This window comes from Lycium barbarum, chromosome 1, assembly GCF_019175385.1.
Source record: "Lycium barbarum isolate Lr01 chromosome 1, ASM1917538v2, whole genome shotgun sequence".
Lineage (NCBI taxonomy): Eukaryota > Viridiplantae > Streptophyta > Magnoliopsida > Solanales > Solanaceae > Lycium > Lycium barbarum.
Window position 1 is genome coordinate 163,814,101 of NC_083337.1, and position 20,062 is coordinate 163,834,162.

The 20,062-nt window shown below is 34.7% G+C and overlaps 2 protein-coding genes across 4 annotated transcripts; both read left to right on the forward strand.

The window, feature by feature from the left end:
• Positions 1-328: 328 nt before the first annotated feature.
• LOC132603956 (BEL1-like homeodomain protein 1) lies at positions 329-5,261 on the forward strand. Of its 3 annotated transcripts, none has more exons than XM_060317268.1 (6): positions 329-557; positions 680-768; positions 1,144-2,107; positions 3,083-3,456; positions 3,910-3,970; positions 4,064-5,261. In XM_060317268.1, the coding sequence occupies exons 3-6, from the start codon at positions 1,253-1,255 to the stop codon at positions 4,835-4,837; spliced, it is 2,064 nt and encodes a 687-aa protein (XP_060173251.1). In that variant the 5' UTR covers positions 329-557; positions 680-768; positions 1,144-1,252; the 3' UTR covers positions 4,838-5,261. The 3 variants fall into 3 exon arrangements, with proteins under 3 accessions (XP_060173251.1, XP_060173257.1, XP_060173245.1); XM_060317274.1 differs by having other exon boundaries at positions 687-768; XM_060317262.1 differs by having other exon boundaries at positions 329-768.
• Positions 5,262-17,316: 12,055 nt separating this feature from the next.
• LOC132617503 (uncharacterized mitochondrial protein AtMg00810-like) lies at positions 17,317-17,911 on the forward strand. Its single transcript, XM_060332513.1, has 2 exons — positions 17,317-17,368; positions 17,481-17,911. The coding sequence occupies exons 1-2, from the start codon at positions 17,317-17,319 to the stop codon at positions 17,909-17,911; spliced, it is 483 nt and encodes a 160-aa protein (XP_060188496.1).
• Positions 17,912-20,062: the final 2,151 nt, after the last annotated feature.

The window sequence follows — 20,062 nt, forward strand, 5'->3', positions numbered from 1 at the left end:
TGTTTTAATTTATGTGAATTCATTACTATTTGGAGAGTCTATGAGGTAATTTTTTGACTATTTTTTCCTTACATTTTTTTTAAAAATTATTTGAATTATAAATTACCATGATTTTTAATACTTTTTATGTAGTTTTTAAATATATAAATTTTAGTTTTACAAACTTGCAAAATCATGTCAAATTAAAGTCAAAGTTATAAAATTTGACCCTTATATTTTGAAAATGTTTACATAATTTGAAACAGAGGGAGTACGATTTTAAGGTGAAAAGAGAGTCAAGTTTCTGTTTCGTACTCACTTTACCAAAAAAAAGTTTCTGTTTCGTACTCGTCACAATTACCTTAAAACAACAAATTATAAGAAAATTGATAGATAGAAAAGAAGTGATTAGTGGAACACAAAGGTTGCCCCTTATATTACTCCAATCCATGGTCTACACAAACAAAGATACTCCAGTAAAGAATAGAAACAAAGTACTCCTCGCAAGTCTCAATAATTAAGTTTCAGTCGCAGCTATATCCTCATCTTCAAATAGTGAAGCAAAAAAACTCAGCCGAGTATCAATTTCTTCTCTCTTTTCTAATTTGTCCTGTAGTGGGGAGGAGTAGTTGGTATAGAGGAGTGGGGGGTGGGGGGTAACCCCACATCTCTTTATTCATATTCCCCTTTTGTGTTGAAGGGATCAGATTGCAGAGAAAACCTGATTAGTCTGACAAGAAGGCAACTTCTCAAAGCTTAGAGAGCTACTACCCAAAGATAGATAAACATGTGAGTCTGTGTTATTTTATCCATTCTTTGATGCTACACTCTGCTAAAGCTCCTTTCATCTGTCTCTCTTTCTCTGTTTTTATTATATCTTTTTCTTTTGTGTTTATTAATTTATGATTGAAGATCTCTGATAGCTAGCCTTTATTTGTCACACTATAAACAAATTCCCCATCTTTCTGTGTTTCTTTTTTATTTATTTATATTACCATACATCAAAATCAAAAGCCATCATCAATCAAGAATCCCATAGTTTGGGAGTCTTTTTTTTTTTTTTCATATTTGACCTGTTAGCTATATGCTTTCCGTGAAAAATGTTTGCCATCTTTTTGTGGACTTATTATAAGCTTATTCTTCTCTCTTACTTTCTTTCTGCAGGTACAATTGATAAAAGGAGAAATACGACAAGAAAAAGAAGGATATTCTTGAATGATTGTGAAGGGATTTTGAAGTCAATCAAATTTATTGTTAACTGCAATCTGGTGCTATGTACTATCAAGGAACCTCGGATAATAATATACAAGCTGATCAACATCATGCTAATATTCAGACACTTTATCTGATGAACCCTAACAGTTATATTCAAGGCTACACTGACACACAACAACAACAACAACATCAGCAGTTGCTTTTCTTGAATTCTTCCCCAGCCGGCAACGCGCTCAACCCCGCAAATATACCCCACGCGCCGCTGCAGCAGGCGCAGCAGCAGCACTTCGTCGGCGTCCCTCTTCCAGCCGTCAGTTTGCATGATCAGAATCATCATGGCCTTATCCAACGTCTGTGGAACAACCAAAGTACTGGAAGCCATCATGAATCCCATGTGATACCGTCGTCCACGGTGGTTTCTGACACGTCATGTGGTGGAACCACCACGGACTTGGCCTCTCAGTTGGGGTTCCAGAGGCCAATAGTGGTGTCCCCACCACAGCACCGACTACAACAACAAGGTGGACTATCACTAAGCCTTTCTCCCCAACAACAACAGCAAATTAGCTTCAATAACATTTCATCATCATCACCAAGATCAAATAATGTTATTAGACGATCATTAGATGGAACTTCCAGCATGATTTTAGGCTCTAAGTACCTGAAAGCTGCACAAGAGCTTCTTGATGAACTTGTTAATATTGTTGGAAAAGGTACCAAAGGATATGATCAAAAGAAGAGGGAAAATTCTATGAACAAAGAGTCTATGCCTTTGGCTAGTGATGTGAACACTAGTAGTGGTGGTGGTGAAAGTAGCAGCAGGCAGAAAAATGAAGTTGCTATTGAGCTCACAACTTCTCAAAGACAAGAACTTCAAATGAAAAAGGCCAAGCTTATTACTATGCTTGAAGAGGTACATATATACTTCAATTCATATATTCTGAGGCGGATCGATAGTTTTGAGTTCATATATTCTGAATTCTAAAAAAGTCAGCTTATCATGTTCTGGACAAATTATTTACTTTTACTCATATTTGGTGAATTTTTTAACACAAATATATGATTTTAGCCCAAAACTACTAAGTTTTGCCGAACCCATAATTAACTAGAACTCCAACTCTACTCACTCTTATATTTACAATCTTATCTTCGAAAAAGTTGGATTCTAATTCCAAAAACTTGTCAATCAAATTATCCAAAACTGTGAAAAACATTTTATATCTACTCTTTTATTATTTACCTTTTCTCAAAGCTTTTTGTGGAGGAGAAATTAAATGGATGACACTATTGATTCATATATCTTTGCAATAATAGTAGTCGGCAGATGAAATGTGGAGGTTTTGTTAATTAGCTGAAGAAAAGCAGTTTCCAACAAGTCACCAATCACGTACGTTGCGTTTGTGTTGATATATACAAACTGACAATATGTGGCTCTAAATTTTCTTCTGCGGGTCCAACTAAAGCTATAAAGATAATACACCAAAGCTTGCTAGGAACCTAAAATTCAAAGCACTATCTCCCATTCACTTTTTTTAAAAAAATATATTTTATACGAGGCGTAACGTACACGCAAATGTGCCTTCGACTTAATGGCTTCAGGCAACCTTGCATTCAAAGACTCGATGGTTCACAGAATTCTCCAATTCATACCAACTTATTTCTCACTTGGAACGGATAATAAAATTCTTTAATTTCTTATGTGAATTACTCAAAATTTCTCTAGTCATGTCACATGTGTGCAAAGAAATTGAAGACATACATAGAAGCACTAATCATAGTCGCAAAGGGTCTTCTCCAGCCTTATTAGTAATAACGAACGGATAACTTCATGTTGTAAAACGACAGTTTTGTAGTAATAAAAGTCTAACATTGTTTTTCTTTTGTTCAGGTGGAGCAAAGATACAGACAGTACCATCACCAAATGCAAATAATTGTATCATCATTTGAGCAAGTAGCAGGAATTGGATCTGCAAAATCGTACACTCAACTTGCTTTGCATGCAATTTCGAAGCAATTTCGATGCCTAAAAGATGCAATTGCTGGACAAATAAAGGCCACGAGCAAGAGTTTAGGTGAAGAAGAAGGCTTAGGAGGGAAAATTGAAGGGTCACGACTAAAATTTGTAGACCATCATCTAAGGCAACAACGTGCACTGCAACAGCTAGGAATGATGCAACCAAATGCTTGGAGACCCCAAAGAGGTTTACCTGAAAGAGCTGTCTCTGTCCTCCGTGCTTGGCTTTTCGAGCATTTTCTTCATCCGTGAGTACTTGTAAACTCACCTTCTCTTAAAAATAAAGTTCAGTCTATGCACTGACGATGTGAAAAATACCAACTTTAAAATACAATCATTCTTATTCTTACCCGTTTTGTTTAATACTTCTAAAGCATGAGGCAAAAGTGTCTAACTGAATTTATATTATTTTCAGGTCAAATTATGTATGCATATACCAAATATATTAAAATGTGTGCATATATTAACATCATAATCATTTTAAATCCACTTACCCTAAATTCTAAAATCGACTAGTTGTAAACATAAATCTCTCACAAAATAAATTATCACGCTCTAATATATATATATATATATATATATATATATATATATATATATAAAGAGTTGTTTTCTTAGTTACCAGATTTTTGTTAATAATATTCGTTGTAATTGTTGTTTTTAACTATGAAAATGTTTTTGTTAACGTTTTTGTGTTGCAGTTACCCCAAGGATTCAGACAAAATCATGCTTGCGAAGCAAACCGGGCTAACAAGGAGTCAGGTTCTTGGCCACACATTCTACAACTTTATTCTTGGATTATCTTTTTTTTTTTTTTTTTTTTAATAAAAATGCTGATATATAAATGAAATGCAGGTCTCCAACTGGTTCATAAATGCTCGAGTTCGACTATGGAAGCCCATGGTAGAGGAAATGTACTTGGAAGAGGTGAAGAATCAAGAACAAAATAGTACTACTTCAGGAGAAAACAAAAACAAAAATGACCCCAACAAGGAGAATAATATGGTCTCAAAATCAAATGCTGTACAAGAGAAACAACCAATTACTAGCAGCTTATTACAAGATGGTACTGCTCCAACAGAAATTTCCACCTCAACTATTTCAACTTCCCCTACTGCAGGTGCCTCACTTCAAGCACAACAAGCTCACAACTTCTCCTTCCTTGGTTCATTCAACATGGAAAATAATACTACCACTGCTGATCATATAGAAAACAACGCGAAAAAGCCAAGAAATGACATGCAGAAATATTCTCCAAGTAGTATTCTTTCATCAGTAGATCTGGAAGCAAAAGCTAGAGAATCATCAAACAAAGGTTTCAATAATCCTTTAATGGCAGCGTTTACGATGGGAGATTTTGGAAGGTTTGATCCTCATGGACAAATGGCTACAAATTTTCATGGAAATGGTGTCTCTCTTACTCTAGGGCTTCCTCCTTCTGAAAACCTAGCCATGCCAGTGAGCCAGCAGAACTACCTTTCAAACCAAAATATTGAGATAGGAAGTAGGCCTGAAATGGGAAATCATTACAATCGAATGAGCTATGAAAACATCGATTTTCAAAGTGGGAATAAGCGATTCCCTACTCAACTATTACCAGATTTTGTTACAGGTAATCTTGGAACATGAATACATGATCTGTTGGACGTGTGAATAAAGGTGAAAAGAAAAAGGAAGCTAGGGATACTCATATAGATTGCGTGAGGCCTTCTGGCCCAAGTCGGAGGACCCAATACAACCTATTCTAGGAGAAAAGAGGTGGAGACAAAAGTAACAAAATTTGAAAGCACACTTTCTAGTTTATACTTCTTTTTTTATAGTATAGAAAAGAAGAGATTTTGTGCTTTAGGGTATAGATAGAGTCTACTTAGTATAGGTTATACATCCAGTTCCCGGAGAAGATACAACTAGTATTTCTTTCTATTTGGGTTGAACTAGCTTTGCTTGGCTATTTAAGTTAATGTGGAAACTAGCCAGTATATATAGTGTATGTTGTAAAGTTGTGATATTGTTTCCTCTCAATTTGCAAATAATTTGAAATATTTTGCACCTACCAGCAGTCTCTATACTCTGTTCCCATTGTTTGTAATTGCAGTTTTATTTGAGTTTAGTGCAAGTTCAGTGTCAAGCTTTCACTATTAACTTAGCAAAAGTACACCTTAATTAGTTTTGATTAGATTGCGTGCCTAATTAAGACAAGCCAATTTTAATAATGCTAAATAGAACCCTACAGAGTTTAATAAATAGAATTGTGATGGTAAGGTCTTATCGGCCTTTTGACGAGATAAGTGGAGAGGATTGTTTGTTTTCAGAGTGAAGAGCCCAGATAAGAAACAAGTTATGGTGCTTCTCCTAATATATAGAGAACATAAGTACATAACATCTTAGCATTTAATTGTATGTAGAAGCTTGCTAAGACAGCGGCTCTTCGATTTGCTAATACTTTGATTCATTTACCCTCGATTTTGTTTTGGCCTTGACAAAATTGTACTCCCTCTATTCCATAGTACAAAGGCACTTTTTTCATTTCTTGTTTGATTAAAAAAGACATATTTTTATATTTAAAACTAATTTAATTGTAAAATTCTCATTTTACATTGAAGAATGCTTAAAGTTTTAATCGTAGAAATGTAACGACATTTTCAAAGTCACAAGTTCTAACGATACTTTGGCATGTGCCAGTGTGCTCATATATACAGAATATACGCCTGATATACACTTGGTATACACTGGAAGGAAATTAGTTAAGTTAGTTACATTTGACAGTTTTCAGCTTAAGTCACTTAGTCTTGGTTAATTCAGTTATAACCGTGTATGATCAGCCTTGTATGTATATATACACATCTCATATCATTGTATCAATTATGAGATCATATTATTCTAATGACAAGAATCTCTCTTTTCTTCTTCTTCTTCTTCTTCTTCTTCTTCTTCTTCTTCTTCTTCTTCTTCTTCTTCTTCTTCTTCTTCTTCTTCTTCTTCCTCTCAATCTATTTCTTTTCTCTTATTCAAATTTGTTTATCTCTTCTTTCTTAATTGTGATTTGTAATCTTCAGATTACTAAATGGTATCAGAGTAGGCACATAGTTTGATCGAGTAATAATTGTTGCTGTTCTTGAAGTTAATCAGAATCAGTTTCTATTCAAGATTCTGCTGTTTTCTTTTGCTTCCGCCTCAAAATTCTAAATTTTGTTCAAGATGGATGTTAATGGAAATTCTCTAAATGCCAATAATGGAATTGGAACTGGGGTTCCAAATGTGAATGGAACAACTTAAAATGGAAATGAGTCTTTAACTCAACAAACTGCTCAGACTAGGATTGACTATACTCATCCCTTGTTCTTGTCACCGACTGATGTAAGTGGAATTCAGATTATTGGGTTTCAATTAACATGTATTGAAAAATTCTCAATTTGATTTCGATCCATGAGACTTGAATTGCTAGGTAGAAATAAACTTGGCTTGGTTAATGGCAATTGTAGTAAAAAAGGTATCTTGAATCAATGTGGGATCATTGGGAGAGGATAAATGCTATTGTACTCTCTTGGTTAATGAATGTTGTGTCTAAGAATCTTCTTGGAGGTATTATGTATGTTTCTAATGCTCAAACTGTGTGGGAAGAGTTAATTGAAAGGGTTAGTAAAGTAGATGGTTCAAGAACCTATAACTTGCATAAGGAGATTGCAACTATCACTGTCACACCCATTTTAACCCCGGAGGTTAAATTAGAAGTACAACATATTGGTGATTCCTGTTTTTTGTTGTTTTGTTAAGGAGTCGCCACCTAATTATTTTATGGTGAATTAGGACACCTAAAGTTTATTAAAGTTACTTTTAAGGTATGCGAAACTTAAGATTCTAGATAAGGGTTCAATTAGTCTAAAGGGAAGGTATTAGGCATCTTTTAAGACCCATTAACAATGGTTAACCGAGCGGACTTATGATTAGTTAGGCTAAGTGTAGATGTAATATTTAAATATTTAAAAAATATCTTGTAAGTATTGCTAAAGTTATTTAAAGTAAAACTTGTAGAAAATAGTAGTTGCATAAAAGAGTTTAGTTTAAAAAATAAACTAAAAAAAGCAAGACATGTAATGTTTATATGTATTTGGAGAAAATAAATTATGCCGATTAATAAGTTAGGACAGTCGTTTTAAAGGGTTTTATGGAAAAAAGTATTAGTTCAATATAAACTATGTTGTAGAAAAAGTACTAGTTTACTATAAACTATGTAAAGGTCGTTTCAACAAATACGTGATTCAAATGTTGGAAAGGAATTAAAGTGGAACAGTTATCCATAGGAACTAGTTTGCCTTTCTTATTTCTCAAAAATAAGTTAACGTTAGTGTAAAATTAGTAACGCGTTAAATTTCGAAAATAGTAAGAATGAATCTTGATTCTCAAAATATGTAGTCATGATATTTAAAAATCAACTATTCTAATAAAAATAAATAGTATAGATACTATAAATAATTTAACATAAAAAAAGAAATGAAGCCTATGAATTAATTGTTAGCTCTCTTTTAAATTAACTACCCATCGTATCAACCCACTAATTTCACTAAGGTTTATTCTAGCTAAGAAGACAAACCAAGTAAAGTACTAGTTGTACAATATAACTTAAATGTACGAAATAAAGAGCAAATAGAATCAAATGGGTTCAGCCCATTTTATAGAACTGCTGCGACTGTTTGCTGTTGGGTTTTGGCCCAGCGAATTTAGTATAGGGCTGCGGATTCCATGCGGTAGCGGTGTCGTTGAGTCTCAAAATGAGACTCTTCGGCTCCGGTGTGTCATGCAAAAGAAAAGAAAGAAAAGTGGGATTAGAACAGTGATAAAAATTCTTCTTATTAAAAAAAAGGTCGAGTAAACAAAATGAAGCAATAATCATTTAATTCACATCAGATTGTAAGTCCAAAGAAGACATTGCCAATATATACATGACTAAGTGTATAGAGACGAGAACAATTTAATTCACTTTCCCACTAAACCACTGAAACAATCAATGTTTCAAATACAAATAATTGTTTATCTTTTACATTGTCTACTGGAAGCCAGTTCTAGGGAATCCTATAAGAGTTGAATCCCATACTAGTATTGTTAATTTCTTCATTTCAGCACCCTTTGAATCCCCCAACATAGAAGAGAAATTTACCATTAAAGCAAATGAACAAGTTCTTTGAGACAAGAAATATTTCACCCTCTCAAAAATTTAAATCCAAAGCAAAGCCTAAATCGTCTGGGAAAAGAACACTAGCATTTAGAAAATTTGAGAAAGGCATGGAGTCTTGTTCATATTGTCACTTAATCTCTTAATGACCCGATAGAGTGGTTCCCAAAAAAAGAAGAGGATTAATTAACTTTGCCTATGGTTTTTGTATAACATAATCAAAGTATCTTGTAGACAGAGTGAAATGCAGCATGCTTTAAACAAGGTGGTCACAAAGGAATTGCAAAGAACCAGCAGCAGGTGCAAAAGGTTCTCAGCAAATGTTTGAATTAGAAAAGAAAACTTACAATCTGCAAATTCGTATTAAAACAAATCGTTGGAAATGTCCTGATAACTAGAATCATAATAAAATAAAATAAACTTTTGCAAACGGAAGGCTTCCTAAGTAGCATTCTAAGTCAGAAGACAAGTACCTCAATCTCTGTTTAAGTAAGATACTAAAATCAGTTTTCCTAAGCGACAAATAAAATAAAGAGTGAACAGAGTTTGGAATTTTTTTAAAAAAATACCGCGCAAAGAATTATATTCTAACGTCATACACTACTCATGTTTGAAATCAAAGTCAATCACATATAATCCAAAATCATGGCTTCTAATATAACTTATTGTCTATATTCAGATTTGAATAACCAACTGTAGTGATGCTTAAATATATCTGAACCATTTAGCCTTAATATATAGGTAGAATTTTTTAACTCGGAGGCAAAAGAAAGTTCAGGTCATACTCCCTTGTCACAGACTCAACCACAAAAACAACAACATTCTACGCCGTTCGTAAAACACAAAACTAAAATTACGGGGACAAACAACATCAGGGATTTAAAGAAAGATTCATATAACTTGAGATCATGATTTTTAACAGTACTTAAATACAAATGTAATACATCCAAGCACCAATTGCATAAGAAACTGCTTGAACACTTTAGATATGATTTATAACTTCTAAATCGTGTTTGGGGCACAACATATGCAGAATATCCAAACGAATAATTCAAGCAAACTTTGAGCAGATGAGATTCAAATAAAACAGCAAAGTAGAGATTAAATAGGATGTTTTTGGACTTCAGGGATCTGGCAATGAAAGGGCACACTTTACAACTTTTTAGATTTAGGAATGGAAAACTTGGAAAGGGAGAATGCTACTGATTTCCATTAACTTTCAGCACTTTAGATCAAGAAAAATCAGTAAAACTTTCAGTGGTTCTAAAACTTTAAAAACCTAGTCCAAAGTTAATATCTCAAATAAAAATCAGACTTCCAACCTTAAAGTAAACAACCCCAACACAGGAGTTAAATAAAGATTTGCAATTTACGAAAAAGAAAGTTACTAAATGGTAAAAAATAGATATAGAACACAAAGCTCACTCTATAACTGAAACTCTGCCTCTTCCTCAAACAAAATCTCAGCACACAAAAAAAAAACCAAATCGATATTAAACTTAGAATTCTCTAAACTCTTGATAGTTATCAACCTTAATCGAGCATCTCTAAATCAAAACCAGAGACACGCGGGTAAACAACATAGATTAAGGTTAACTTAAATTAATGAATCAAAAGTTTTAAACCTAAAGCCGAAAATCAGCCCAAACAACATGCCATAGTAAAGATGTCATAACAGCAACTCAATCACACTTTCAGTCATGATTTCAACCAAACTAGTGAATAACACATATTTCAGTAGGAATTTCAACCGTATAAAATAACAAAACAAGAACGACGAAGAATAATATTTTTAGGCTAATAACAGTAAAACAAATCAGGGGAAAAGTTATTTTACACTAGAAAAACACTCTGATTCATGATTTTTCCTCAAACGGCAAATTCATTACACTAACAGTATTAGAAACAGAGAAAAGATTGAAGCTTCAAGTTTACCGACCTTTTGTAGGTGCAGTGAACTGGGTATGAGTCTCGGATTTGTACTCGAACTCGAACGAACCCGATTCCGATTAAAGTAACTAAAGTCCCAAAAATAAATGAAAATGGAGTAATTGTTGGTCGCGGCTAAAGTTCACCGGAAAAGGAAAATTAAATTTGGAATATGGTTTGTATCTCTTAAAAAAAAACTGAATCCTTCTTTCTCAAGAATCTGAAAAATCCCTCCAAATACTAAAAAATTCCCCTTTCTAAAACCAAGTTCCCCCCCTAAACGATTCCACTTCCAATTCCATTTATAGGGTTTTGTTTTGTATTAAATAAAGGGGAAGAGCGTATGAGAGAGATGAAGGAGCGGGGGACAAGGGGAAGTGGAGAGGTAGGCGTGGGGGACAACAGTGAGTGGAGAGGCAGAGATTGAGCATGGGAGAGATGAATGAGAAAGAGAAGGGGAAGAGAAAGAGACGTTGGGGAGGAGAGAAGGAGGAAAGGGTGAGGGAGGCGGAAAATGAAGGAGAAGGGAATTAGGGTAAAGATAATGAGGGTTGGGCCGGGTAGGAGTTAATTGGGCTGGTCCGTTTTGGGCTGGCCTATTAATTTAAATATGGGTTGATATAAATGTGGATTGGATATTAAAATGTGGGTTGCTTATTCGGGTAGGGAAATAATATTATATTTGTATTTTAAGCCATTAATTGGCTAAAAATTGTTGACCATTTTTCCGCTATTTAATTATTTTGGGATTCTAATTTAATTACTGGTATAATATATATTATGTAGAGACGATAATTAACCTGTAGAAGAATAAAGATTTTGCAAAATATTGCCTTGTAATAAATTTAACGAGTCCGAACCCGAAAAAATGAAATGATGACGAATCATCTAAAATTTGTAGTAAAGTGATACTTCTAATGTTAAAAAATAAAAGTAATGATATTTAGTAGTAATGGCAATGAAATAAAGTATTTAGCTCGTGAGTAAATTAAAATAAATGAGGGACAAAATTGGGTGTCAACAGATGCCCCTCTTCGACCGGAGGCGATGTAAGAGTTTTCGGGCGAAGAAGTTGACGTAGTAGCCAATTTTGTTCCGACCGACAAATATGAGTTTGTAAGAAAGTACGGTTTTGGAAAATTATGGTTGAATCTTAGTTTTGAGTTGCCTACATATCTAGGGTTGCACTAAGGGCATGTCTAGTTCGAAAGTTTTTGTGGATTCACAATCTAGCGGGGGGTTGTAGGCAGGTGATGAGACGTTCAAGAATGGAACACGTGTTTATAGCCTCCTAATTATAAATGTGATGCACAACACACCCATAAGTAGGACTCTAGTAGACACGGTGTAAATTCTTCAAAGATGCCCCAGTGTCGAGTTATGGAGACACCGGGTGTAGAAAGGAATATGAGATTGTGAGAAGAGTAGAGTTTTAGCGGAGGATGTGAAAGAGAAATTAACCTACGTCTCACGTGTTTGCGGACATAGGCGGAATCGAGTTCGAGAGTAGATCCGTGACCTTTGCTTGTGAGTTTGATATTCCTCTTCAGCAAATTCGCCCCAGTTCACTGCGTAAGATAAAGTTCCACGTTGTGTTGCGCCTCTGCAAATTGTACTTTCTGCTAAAACTGAAATTCATGTCAGCATTAGTAATAAAGTTGAAATTATAAAGAGTGTAAAATGATAGTAAATATGAGTGTGGGAATGAAAATGAAGCCGTGTGGCCAATGTTGTCTCTGGTTGTCTTCGGGGACTTGAATGAATGTGTGATGCGTATGCTGAGGATGTGATAATATCTCTAGTTGCATTTGAAGATGATAGTGATAAGGTCTCCGGCTGTCTTCCGGGACTCGATGATAAATGATATCTGCGAAATTTAAGGTAAATTCATTAAAGTAGGTAAAGTAGATGATGAAATAAAGAAATGAAGTAAGGAGTAAAGTAGGTGTGTAGCCGCTTGGCTTATGCAGGTGAGGCCGCGTAGCCATGTGATGTCTCCGATGGTTGTCGGGACTCAATGATATGATATCTCCGGTTGTCTTCGGGGATTTGATGAAAGTTCCTGTAAAGTCCGGGGCAAAGTCGTCGAGTGGATGATGTCTCCGGTTGTCTTCGGAGGCTTCAATGATAATTCCATGGGATGTCTCTGGTTGTCTTCAGAGATTTGATGATGATTCCCGTAAAGTCCAGGATAAAGTTGTAAAGTGGATGATGTCTCCGGTTGTCTTCGGAGGCTCCAATGATAATTCCTGTAAAGTTCAGGGTAAAGTCGTTAAAGTTGGTAAAGTGAATGATAAAGTAGAGAGTAAAGTCATAGTGTAGCCGTCTGGCTTATGCATATGAGGCTGTATAGCCGAATGATGCCCCCGGTTGTCTTCGGAGACTTGATGATATGACATCTCCAGTTGTCTTCGGAGATTTGATAATGATTCCCGTAAAGTCCAGGGTGAAGTTGTTAAAGTTGATGATGTCTCCGGTTGTCTTCAGAGACTCGAATGAACATCTCTGGTTGTCTTCAGAGATTTGATGATGTGTCTCCGGTTGTCTTCGGAGGCTCCAATGATAATTCCTGTAAAGTTCAGGGTAAAGTCGTTAAAGTTGGTAAAGTGAATGATAAAGTAGAGAGTAAAGTCATAGTGTAGCCGTCTGTAAAGCAAGCATACTCTATGGTGAAGTGTGATGAAGGTCAGAAGTCAGTTGCATTTACAACTGGAGTATTAGGTGTGAATCCTTCTGCCATTATGAGTAGTTTAGATGTTGCTATGTGCTCAAGAACCAATAAAAATTCTTATCAGCATCAGAATAGCAATAACAATTCTTATCAGAACCAGAAGTTTAAGAAAAATTACAGTAGTTCAAGTCTGATTTGTGAGTTTGCAGGTGTAAGGGTCATAGTAAAGAAACATGTTACGGGTTGGTTAGTTATCCACCGGACTTTAAATCAAAGAAGAAGAGTGCATCTGGTGGTGGAGCTGCTAATAATGTACATGGTGAAGTGAGTTCTAAGAATCATAAACAAACCAACAACATTGATAACCCACAAGCTATGAGAGTAGGGTCCATGACTCAAGGAGGTGGTCCAAGTCTAACATTTGGTCAGAATCAACATCAGATGTTCATTGAAGAAGGTTCAAACACTGCTCAGCTTGGTCAACTTAACCAGATAGAAATTACTCAACAACTGAATCAGATGGGAGGAAACATGATGACTAGAGAACAATATGCTCAATTTCTGCACTTGCTCAATGAAGGAAACAACAACAATGCTAACAATGCTTCAACATCTGCTTTTGCATCTGCTAATGCAGCAGGTATTATAGTGGAAAATGCATCTGCTCATACAACATACAATGTTGCATCTGCTAATGCAGCAGGTAGAGTTGAAAATATGGCATGTTTAGCCCCAAATGATCCTGAATGGATCATTGACACAGGGGCAACAAACCATATGGCCTCAGATAAAAGACGGTTAAATCAAGATACTATCAAAGAACCTATTAGACCAAGTAAAGTACATTTTCCAAATGGTGATGTAGCCAAAGTAACACATACTGGCAACAACACCATTTCTCAAAGAAGTGCAGTGTCTAATGTGTTCTATGTTCCACAATTCACTTATAATTTACTATCAGTTTCAAAGTTAACAATAGAATTACAATATTGTGCTTCTTTTTTCCCTGACTTTTGCATTTTTCAGGATCTCTTCACTGGGAGGGTGAAGGAGATTGGTAAATAAGAGGATGGCTTATACTTGCTACTGAATCAATTCAAAGGAAGACATGTCAGCTTAGCCGTGCAGAATCCTGGAAAACAGTACAATAAAGATATCAACTTGTGGTATCAAAGACTTGGATATAATTCTTCTATAGTTTCGAATAAATTGTTACCTAGTAGTTTAGAGGTTATAAAATTGAGTCTAGATAAGTGCACAGTGTGTCCTTGTGCAAACAAACTGGACTACCTTTTCCTTCAAGTAGTATTAAAATACTAGCATGCTTGGTTTAATTCATGTTGACCTGTGGGGACCTTACAAAGTTGCTAGTTTTGATGGAAACAACTATTGTAGATGACTTCTCAAGATTTACATGGTTGTTTCTATTAAAACACAAATCAGATGTTTGTGTATGTTTGCAACAGTTTTTCTGCTTAATAAAGAATTAATTTAGTAAAACTATTAAAACTATCAGAATTGATAATGGTACTGAATTTATTAACTCAGTTTGTGATAATTTGTTTAAAAACTGGGAATAATATATCAAAAAACTTGTGTCTATATCCCTTAGCGAAATGGTGTAGCTGAGAGGAAACACAGATATATTCTAGAGGTAACAAGAGCAGTAAGATCTCAAGGAAAGATTCCTATACGCTTCTGGGTCATTGTGTGCTAGTAGCAGCCTACATCATAAATAGACTACCTAGTCACTATATGAAAAGTTCTATTATATGAAACCTAGTCTAAATCATCTAAGAGTGTTAGGTTGCCTATGTTATGCTAAAGCTATGACTCAACATGACAGAATGATGACAAGAGTTAGAACTGCTGCACATATGGGATATTCTGAACCGTAAAAAGGATATGTGCTATATGATCTTACTGATTCTGTGTTTTTTTGTTAATAAGGATGTTGTGTTTAAGGAAGATATGTTTCCATTTGCAATAAAAGATACCACACCCAACTCAATATTCATGGATACTAGCTCAGACTTACTTAAGGATAATTAGTTCAACTCAATCCTTGATATCAATACTGGTGGTTCATGCACCTCAGAATTTTCAGAATTCTACTCCTTCAACTGATATACCACCATATATGCCTGTTGCTTAACCTCAACAACCAGTTCAACATGATCAAATACAAGATATAGTTCAAGATAATATGCTCATTCAACCCCAACAACTTGTTCAACAATAGGTCAATACTAGACAGTCTACTAGAGGAAGGAAACCAGTTTTGTGGATGACGGACTGTGTGTCACTCAATATACATGACACTGGTCCTTATAGGTTGGATAAGTATTTGAGTTGTGAAAAACTAGCACCTAAATACCAAGCATATATTGCTGCTTTTTCTTCAACAACTGAACATAAGACATATGCAGAAGCTAGCAAAGATCCAAAGTGGATTCAAGCCATGAAAGAGGGAATAACAGCTTTAGAAAGTAACAAGACTTGGGATATTGTTACTTGACCTCCGGGAAAGTCTACAATAGGCTGAAAATGGGCATACAAGATAAAGTACAAGGTAAATGGTGAAGTGGAAAGATACAAAGCAAGATTAGTAGCAAAACGATATAGTCAAAAAGAGGGTATAGACTATCAAGAAACATTTTCGGCTGTGGTGAAAATGGTTACAGTAAGGACAGTTTTGTCCATTGAAGCATTTTATAGATGGCATATACACCAAATGGATATGTATAATGCTTTCTTACAAGGTGATTTGTTTGATGAAATATAGATGGAACTTCCAAAGGGATTTGCCAGTCAGGGGAGAAAGGATCAATTTGCAGACTGGTCAAATCATTATATGGTTTAAAGCAAGCACCTAGACAATGGAATGCTAAGTTATCAGAAGTTTTAGTCAGTTTTCAGTTCAAGCAAAGTCCATTTGATCATTGATACGCTCAAATTACACCTATTAATGGCATAACGCGGACGTTGTCAAATATAGTAACCCAACAAGGTTGGGGTCGAATCTCACAGAGAACAATATGTAGGCGATTTAAGCAGATTAGGAATTATCATTAACAATAGCTAGACCGAACTCATCAATGGTGGTTTTTGATAAAATGCGAAAATATAAATTCTAATCTAGAAAGCAAGTAAATTGATCAATGGCCACAAGAATGGAATAAAGAAAACTACTTCTCAAGTAACGATCCAATATATTTCACAAATTATAAATAATAGTAAGTTTATGTTATTCAGCCTCGGATAATGACTCTAAATTAACTTCTCCCGAAGATTAACTAGACTACCCAATTGAAGATCCCTCAAGCAATTATGAGCATTAAGAACACCCGAATATGGCTACAAGTGGTATCGCCTATTCCTAGGTCAATTTCCATTAGATGAGGGTTAACGCCCTAAATTCATGTTAATTATTCTATCCCAATCTTGTTTTTCCTCTTCCGAGTTTCAAACAAAACAAATGGGTAAGTCCTAGGGTTAGCTACTCCCTTAAGAAACGTTGAAGAACAAGAATAATTAAAATAACAAGAACTTACTTGAATATAAATAATGTCGCTGAATAAATAAGCACAACAAGAGTATCAATCTTAATTGTCACCAAGAAATTCCCATAAGCAAGGATTAAATAAAAGAAAGAATATTTACGTAGGAACCCTAGCCTCCAAACTTGAGTTTTATGCCAAAGATAATTTTACAATGCTCCCAGTTGGCTTTTTAAAAGAACTGGAATAGCAAAAAATCATCAAAATCCAAGTTCTGTTCGGACTGGGCCGAAAAACCTTCAATGAGAATGCGCCACGTGTTTGCGCGAACGCGTGGATGCGTCAGCACCCCTTCTCGTTCTTCAACGCGAACGCGTGACCTACTAGCGCGAACGCGTAGAGTCACTCCCGCGCGTGAGCGCGAACGCGCAGAGTAATTTTCCACCAAAATTTCCAGAATCTCCATTAGTTTCCAGTGATAAACTTTTTCCCTCTTTTTCGCTTGTTTTCCACACTTAGGCTCTAGGGACCTCGTATTACCTGAAACATAATAAAAACCACGTAAAATAACATAGACTTGCTTAAAAATAAGTAAAACTTATAGCCGAAAAGCATCAATTGTGGCGTAAAATCACGCCACATCAATCATTCATTATTCATCAAGAAACACAGATCAAGGTGTTATTGTCATTCTAGTGTATGTGGATGACATATTAGTCACAGGTGACAACTTGCCATTGATTGAAAAAACAAAAGAGTCACCAAAGAAGGCATTCAAAATGAAGGACCTTGGTGAGTTAAAGTATTTCTTTGGCATTGATCCAAAGAAGGCATTACAATGCATCAGAGAAAATATGCTCCAGTGTTGATTTCTGAAGCTGGTTTAGCAGGTGAAGATAACTTCTCAACTATATGATGAATGTCTTAAGAAGGATGGAGTTAAAGTGCAATTGATCAAGCAACATATAAAAATATTAATTGGTAAACTATTATACTTAACAGTTACCAGACCCGACATCTCATTTGAAGTACGAACTCTTAGTCAATTTCTTCAAAATCGAAAGAGATCACATATGGATGCTGCTTTGAGAATTGTAAAGTATATCAAACATCATCCTGGACAAAGATTGCTACTGTCTAGCTACTCTAGCACTGTCATCACCAGTTATTGTGATGCAAACTGGGCTGCTTGTCTAATAACTAGAAAATCTGTGTCTGGATTTCTGATAAAACTGGGAAGATTTCTTATTTCATGGAAGTCTAAGAAGCAGACAATGGTGTCAAGAAGTTCTGCAGAAGCAGAATATAGAAGTATGGCTACTATAGTTTCAGAACTCACTTGGATTCTTAGCTTATTGAAGGAAATAGGAATTGAGATTTCTCAACCAGTTACCATTTATAGTGATAGTAAATCAGCAATGCAGATTGAGTAAATCAGCAATGCAGATTGCAGCCAATCTCGTGTTTCATGAAAGAACTAAACATATAGAGATTAACTGTCATTTCATTAGAGAAAAAATTCAATAAGGTTTGATCACTACTCAGTATGTTGTAACAAATGAACAGCCTGCTGATATTCTCACAAAGGGATTGCCTAGAGTTCAAAATGAATATCTGATATCCAAACTAGGGGTTCTTGACATTATTACACCACCTAGTTTGAGGGGGAGTGTTGACTAAGCTCAGATATACAGAATATATGCCTGATATACACTGTCAGGAAGTTAGTTAAGTTACTTACATTTGACAATATTCAGCTTAAGTCACTTAGTCTTGGTTAATTCAGTTATAACCGTGTATGATCAGCCTTGTATGTATATATACACATCTCATATCATTGTATCAATTATGAGATCATATTATTCTAATGAAAAGAATCTCTCTTCTTCTTCTTTTTCTCAATCTATTTCTTTTCTCTTCTTCAAATCTGTATATCTCTTCTTTCTTAATTGTTCTTTGTAATCTTCAGATTACTATAACCATTTTTATTTTGTTAAACCTCATACCTAATCAACATGTCATATAGAAAGAAATTGGTGGAGTATTTTGCTGGAATTTAGTAGCAACCTTTAGCTTTGAAGATACGGTGATGCTTAGCCAAAAAAAAATAAAAAATAGTATGCTATGCATGTCGAATGTATTCCTATGTCTCAAAGACAGTGAACTTTTTACTCTAGTTACTTTCTCCTGAGAAACTTTTTATATGAATAAGTTGGAGTACCCAACTTTTGGCTTTTGGCTTATTTTTGTACTTTTTAGCCTAAACATAAGTTCTTAAAAACACTTTTTATTTTTCCCAAACATCAACAAAAGTAGAAAAGAGCTTATAAGCCAAAAAACACTTAAATAAGCCAATCCGCACACCCTTTTACCATCGATCGAATTCTATTTAATACACTAGCACAAACAAAATCACCTAAACAATGTTTATGCCTAGAAAGAATACCTAAAATGTGCTTTCAGTTATACATTCTTGTCTAATGGACTGATTCAGGACAAAGGATATGGGCCAGTCTGGGCTGGGCTTATTTTTATAGTAGAATGGGCTTAATATGGGTTGGTTCCTACTGTTATTCTGGACACATTTGCTGCATTTACTCTTAGTGTGGAAGCCTACTTGTTTATTGAACATATATGTACATAGTAAGAGGGTATATTTATAGAACATAATGATACTTTTCAGTTTATAAAATATATCAACAGATTTCTTACAAAATCTATACGAATCAGGTAAATTAAGAAAAAGCAAATAACACACAGTAAATAATGTAAGGAAACTGTTTCCCTTATTTTATCCACTTTTCTCTCCCATTCAAAATTAAGAGATAGTTATTCCCTCATTTTCCCCAACTTTTGCTCCCGTATTTTATTCACTTTTCTCTCCCCATTCAAAATAAAGAGATATTATTCATGAATTGTATCATATTCCATACAAAGTTCATTATAATTTTTGTGATTGCAACAAATCAGATTCCATACAAAGTTCATAGACCAGAAAACAAATATGTATAAATTTTGTATGAAATATGTATAACTGTATAAATTCATTATAATTTTTATGTATGAAATATGTATAAAAGGTGTATGTATATTTTAATTATGATAAAGTACATATAAATTGTATAAATTCTAATCAAAGTGTATATAAATTATGAGAAAATATGCATAATAAATATGTAATTGATACAAATCAGATTCCATATAAAGTTCATACACTAGAAAAAAATATGTATGAATTTTTGTAATGATGGGAGATCGAGTGAAATTAAACTGTGACATGCCTCCATCTTCATCAATTAGGACCGTTAGAAGATTAGAATAATCTCTCCTGTATGACTCTGCCTCCATTTTTTATTGGATAATTCCAAAAAGAAGGGAGATTAATTATATAACTGCAAAGGGGATATATGAGTATTAATAAGGGCAAAAAACATATATGTAAACATTAAAATTGGTGGAGAATTGTTTGTCGATGAAGCTGAAATCATATCATACCAGGAGAGAAGATGAATTTTAGGTCTGGAAATGGTGTCTATCAACAGTTGTAGAGGGAGCGAGAATTGTTTTTGAAAAGTGGAATAAGT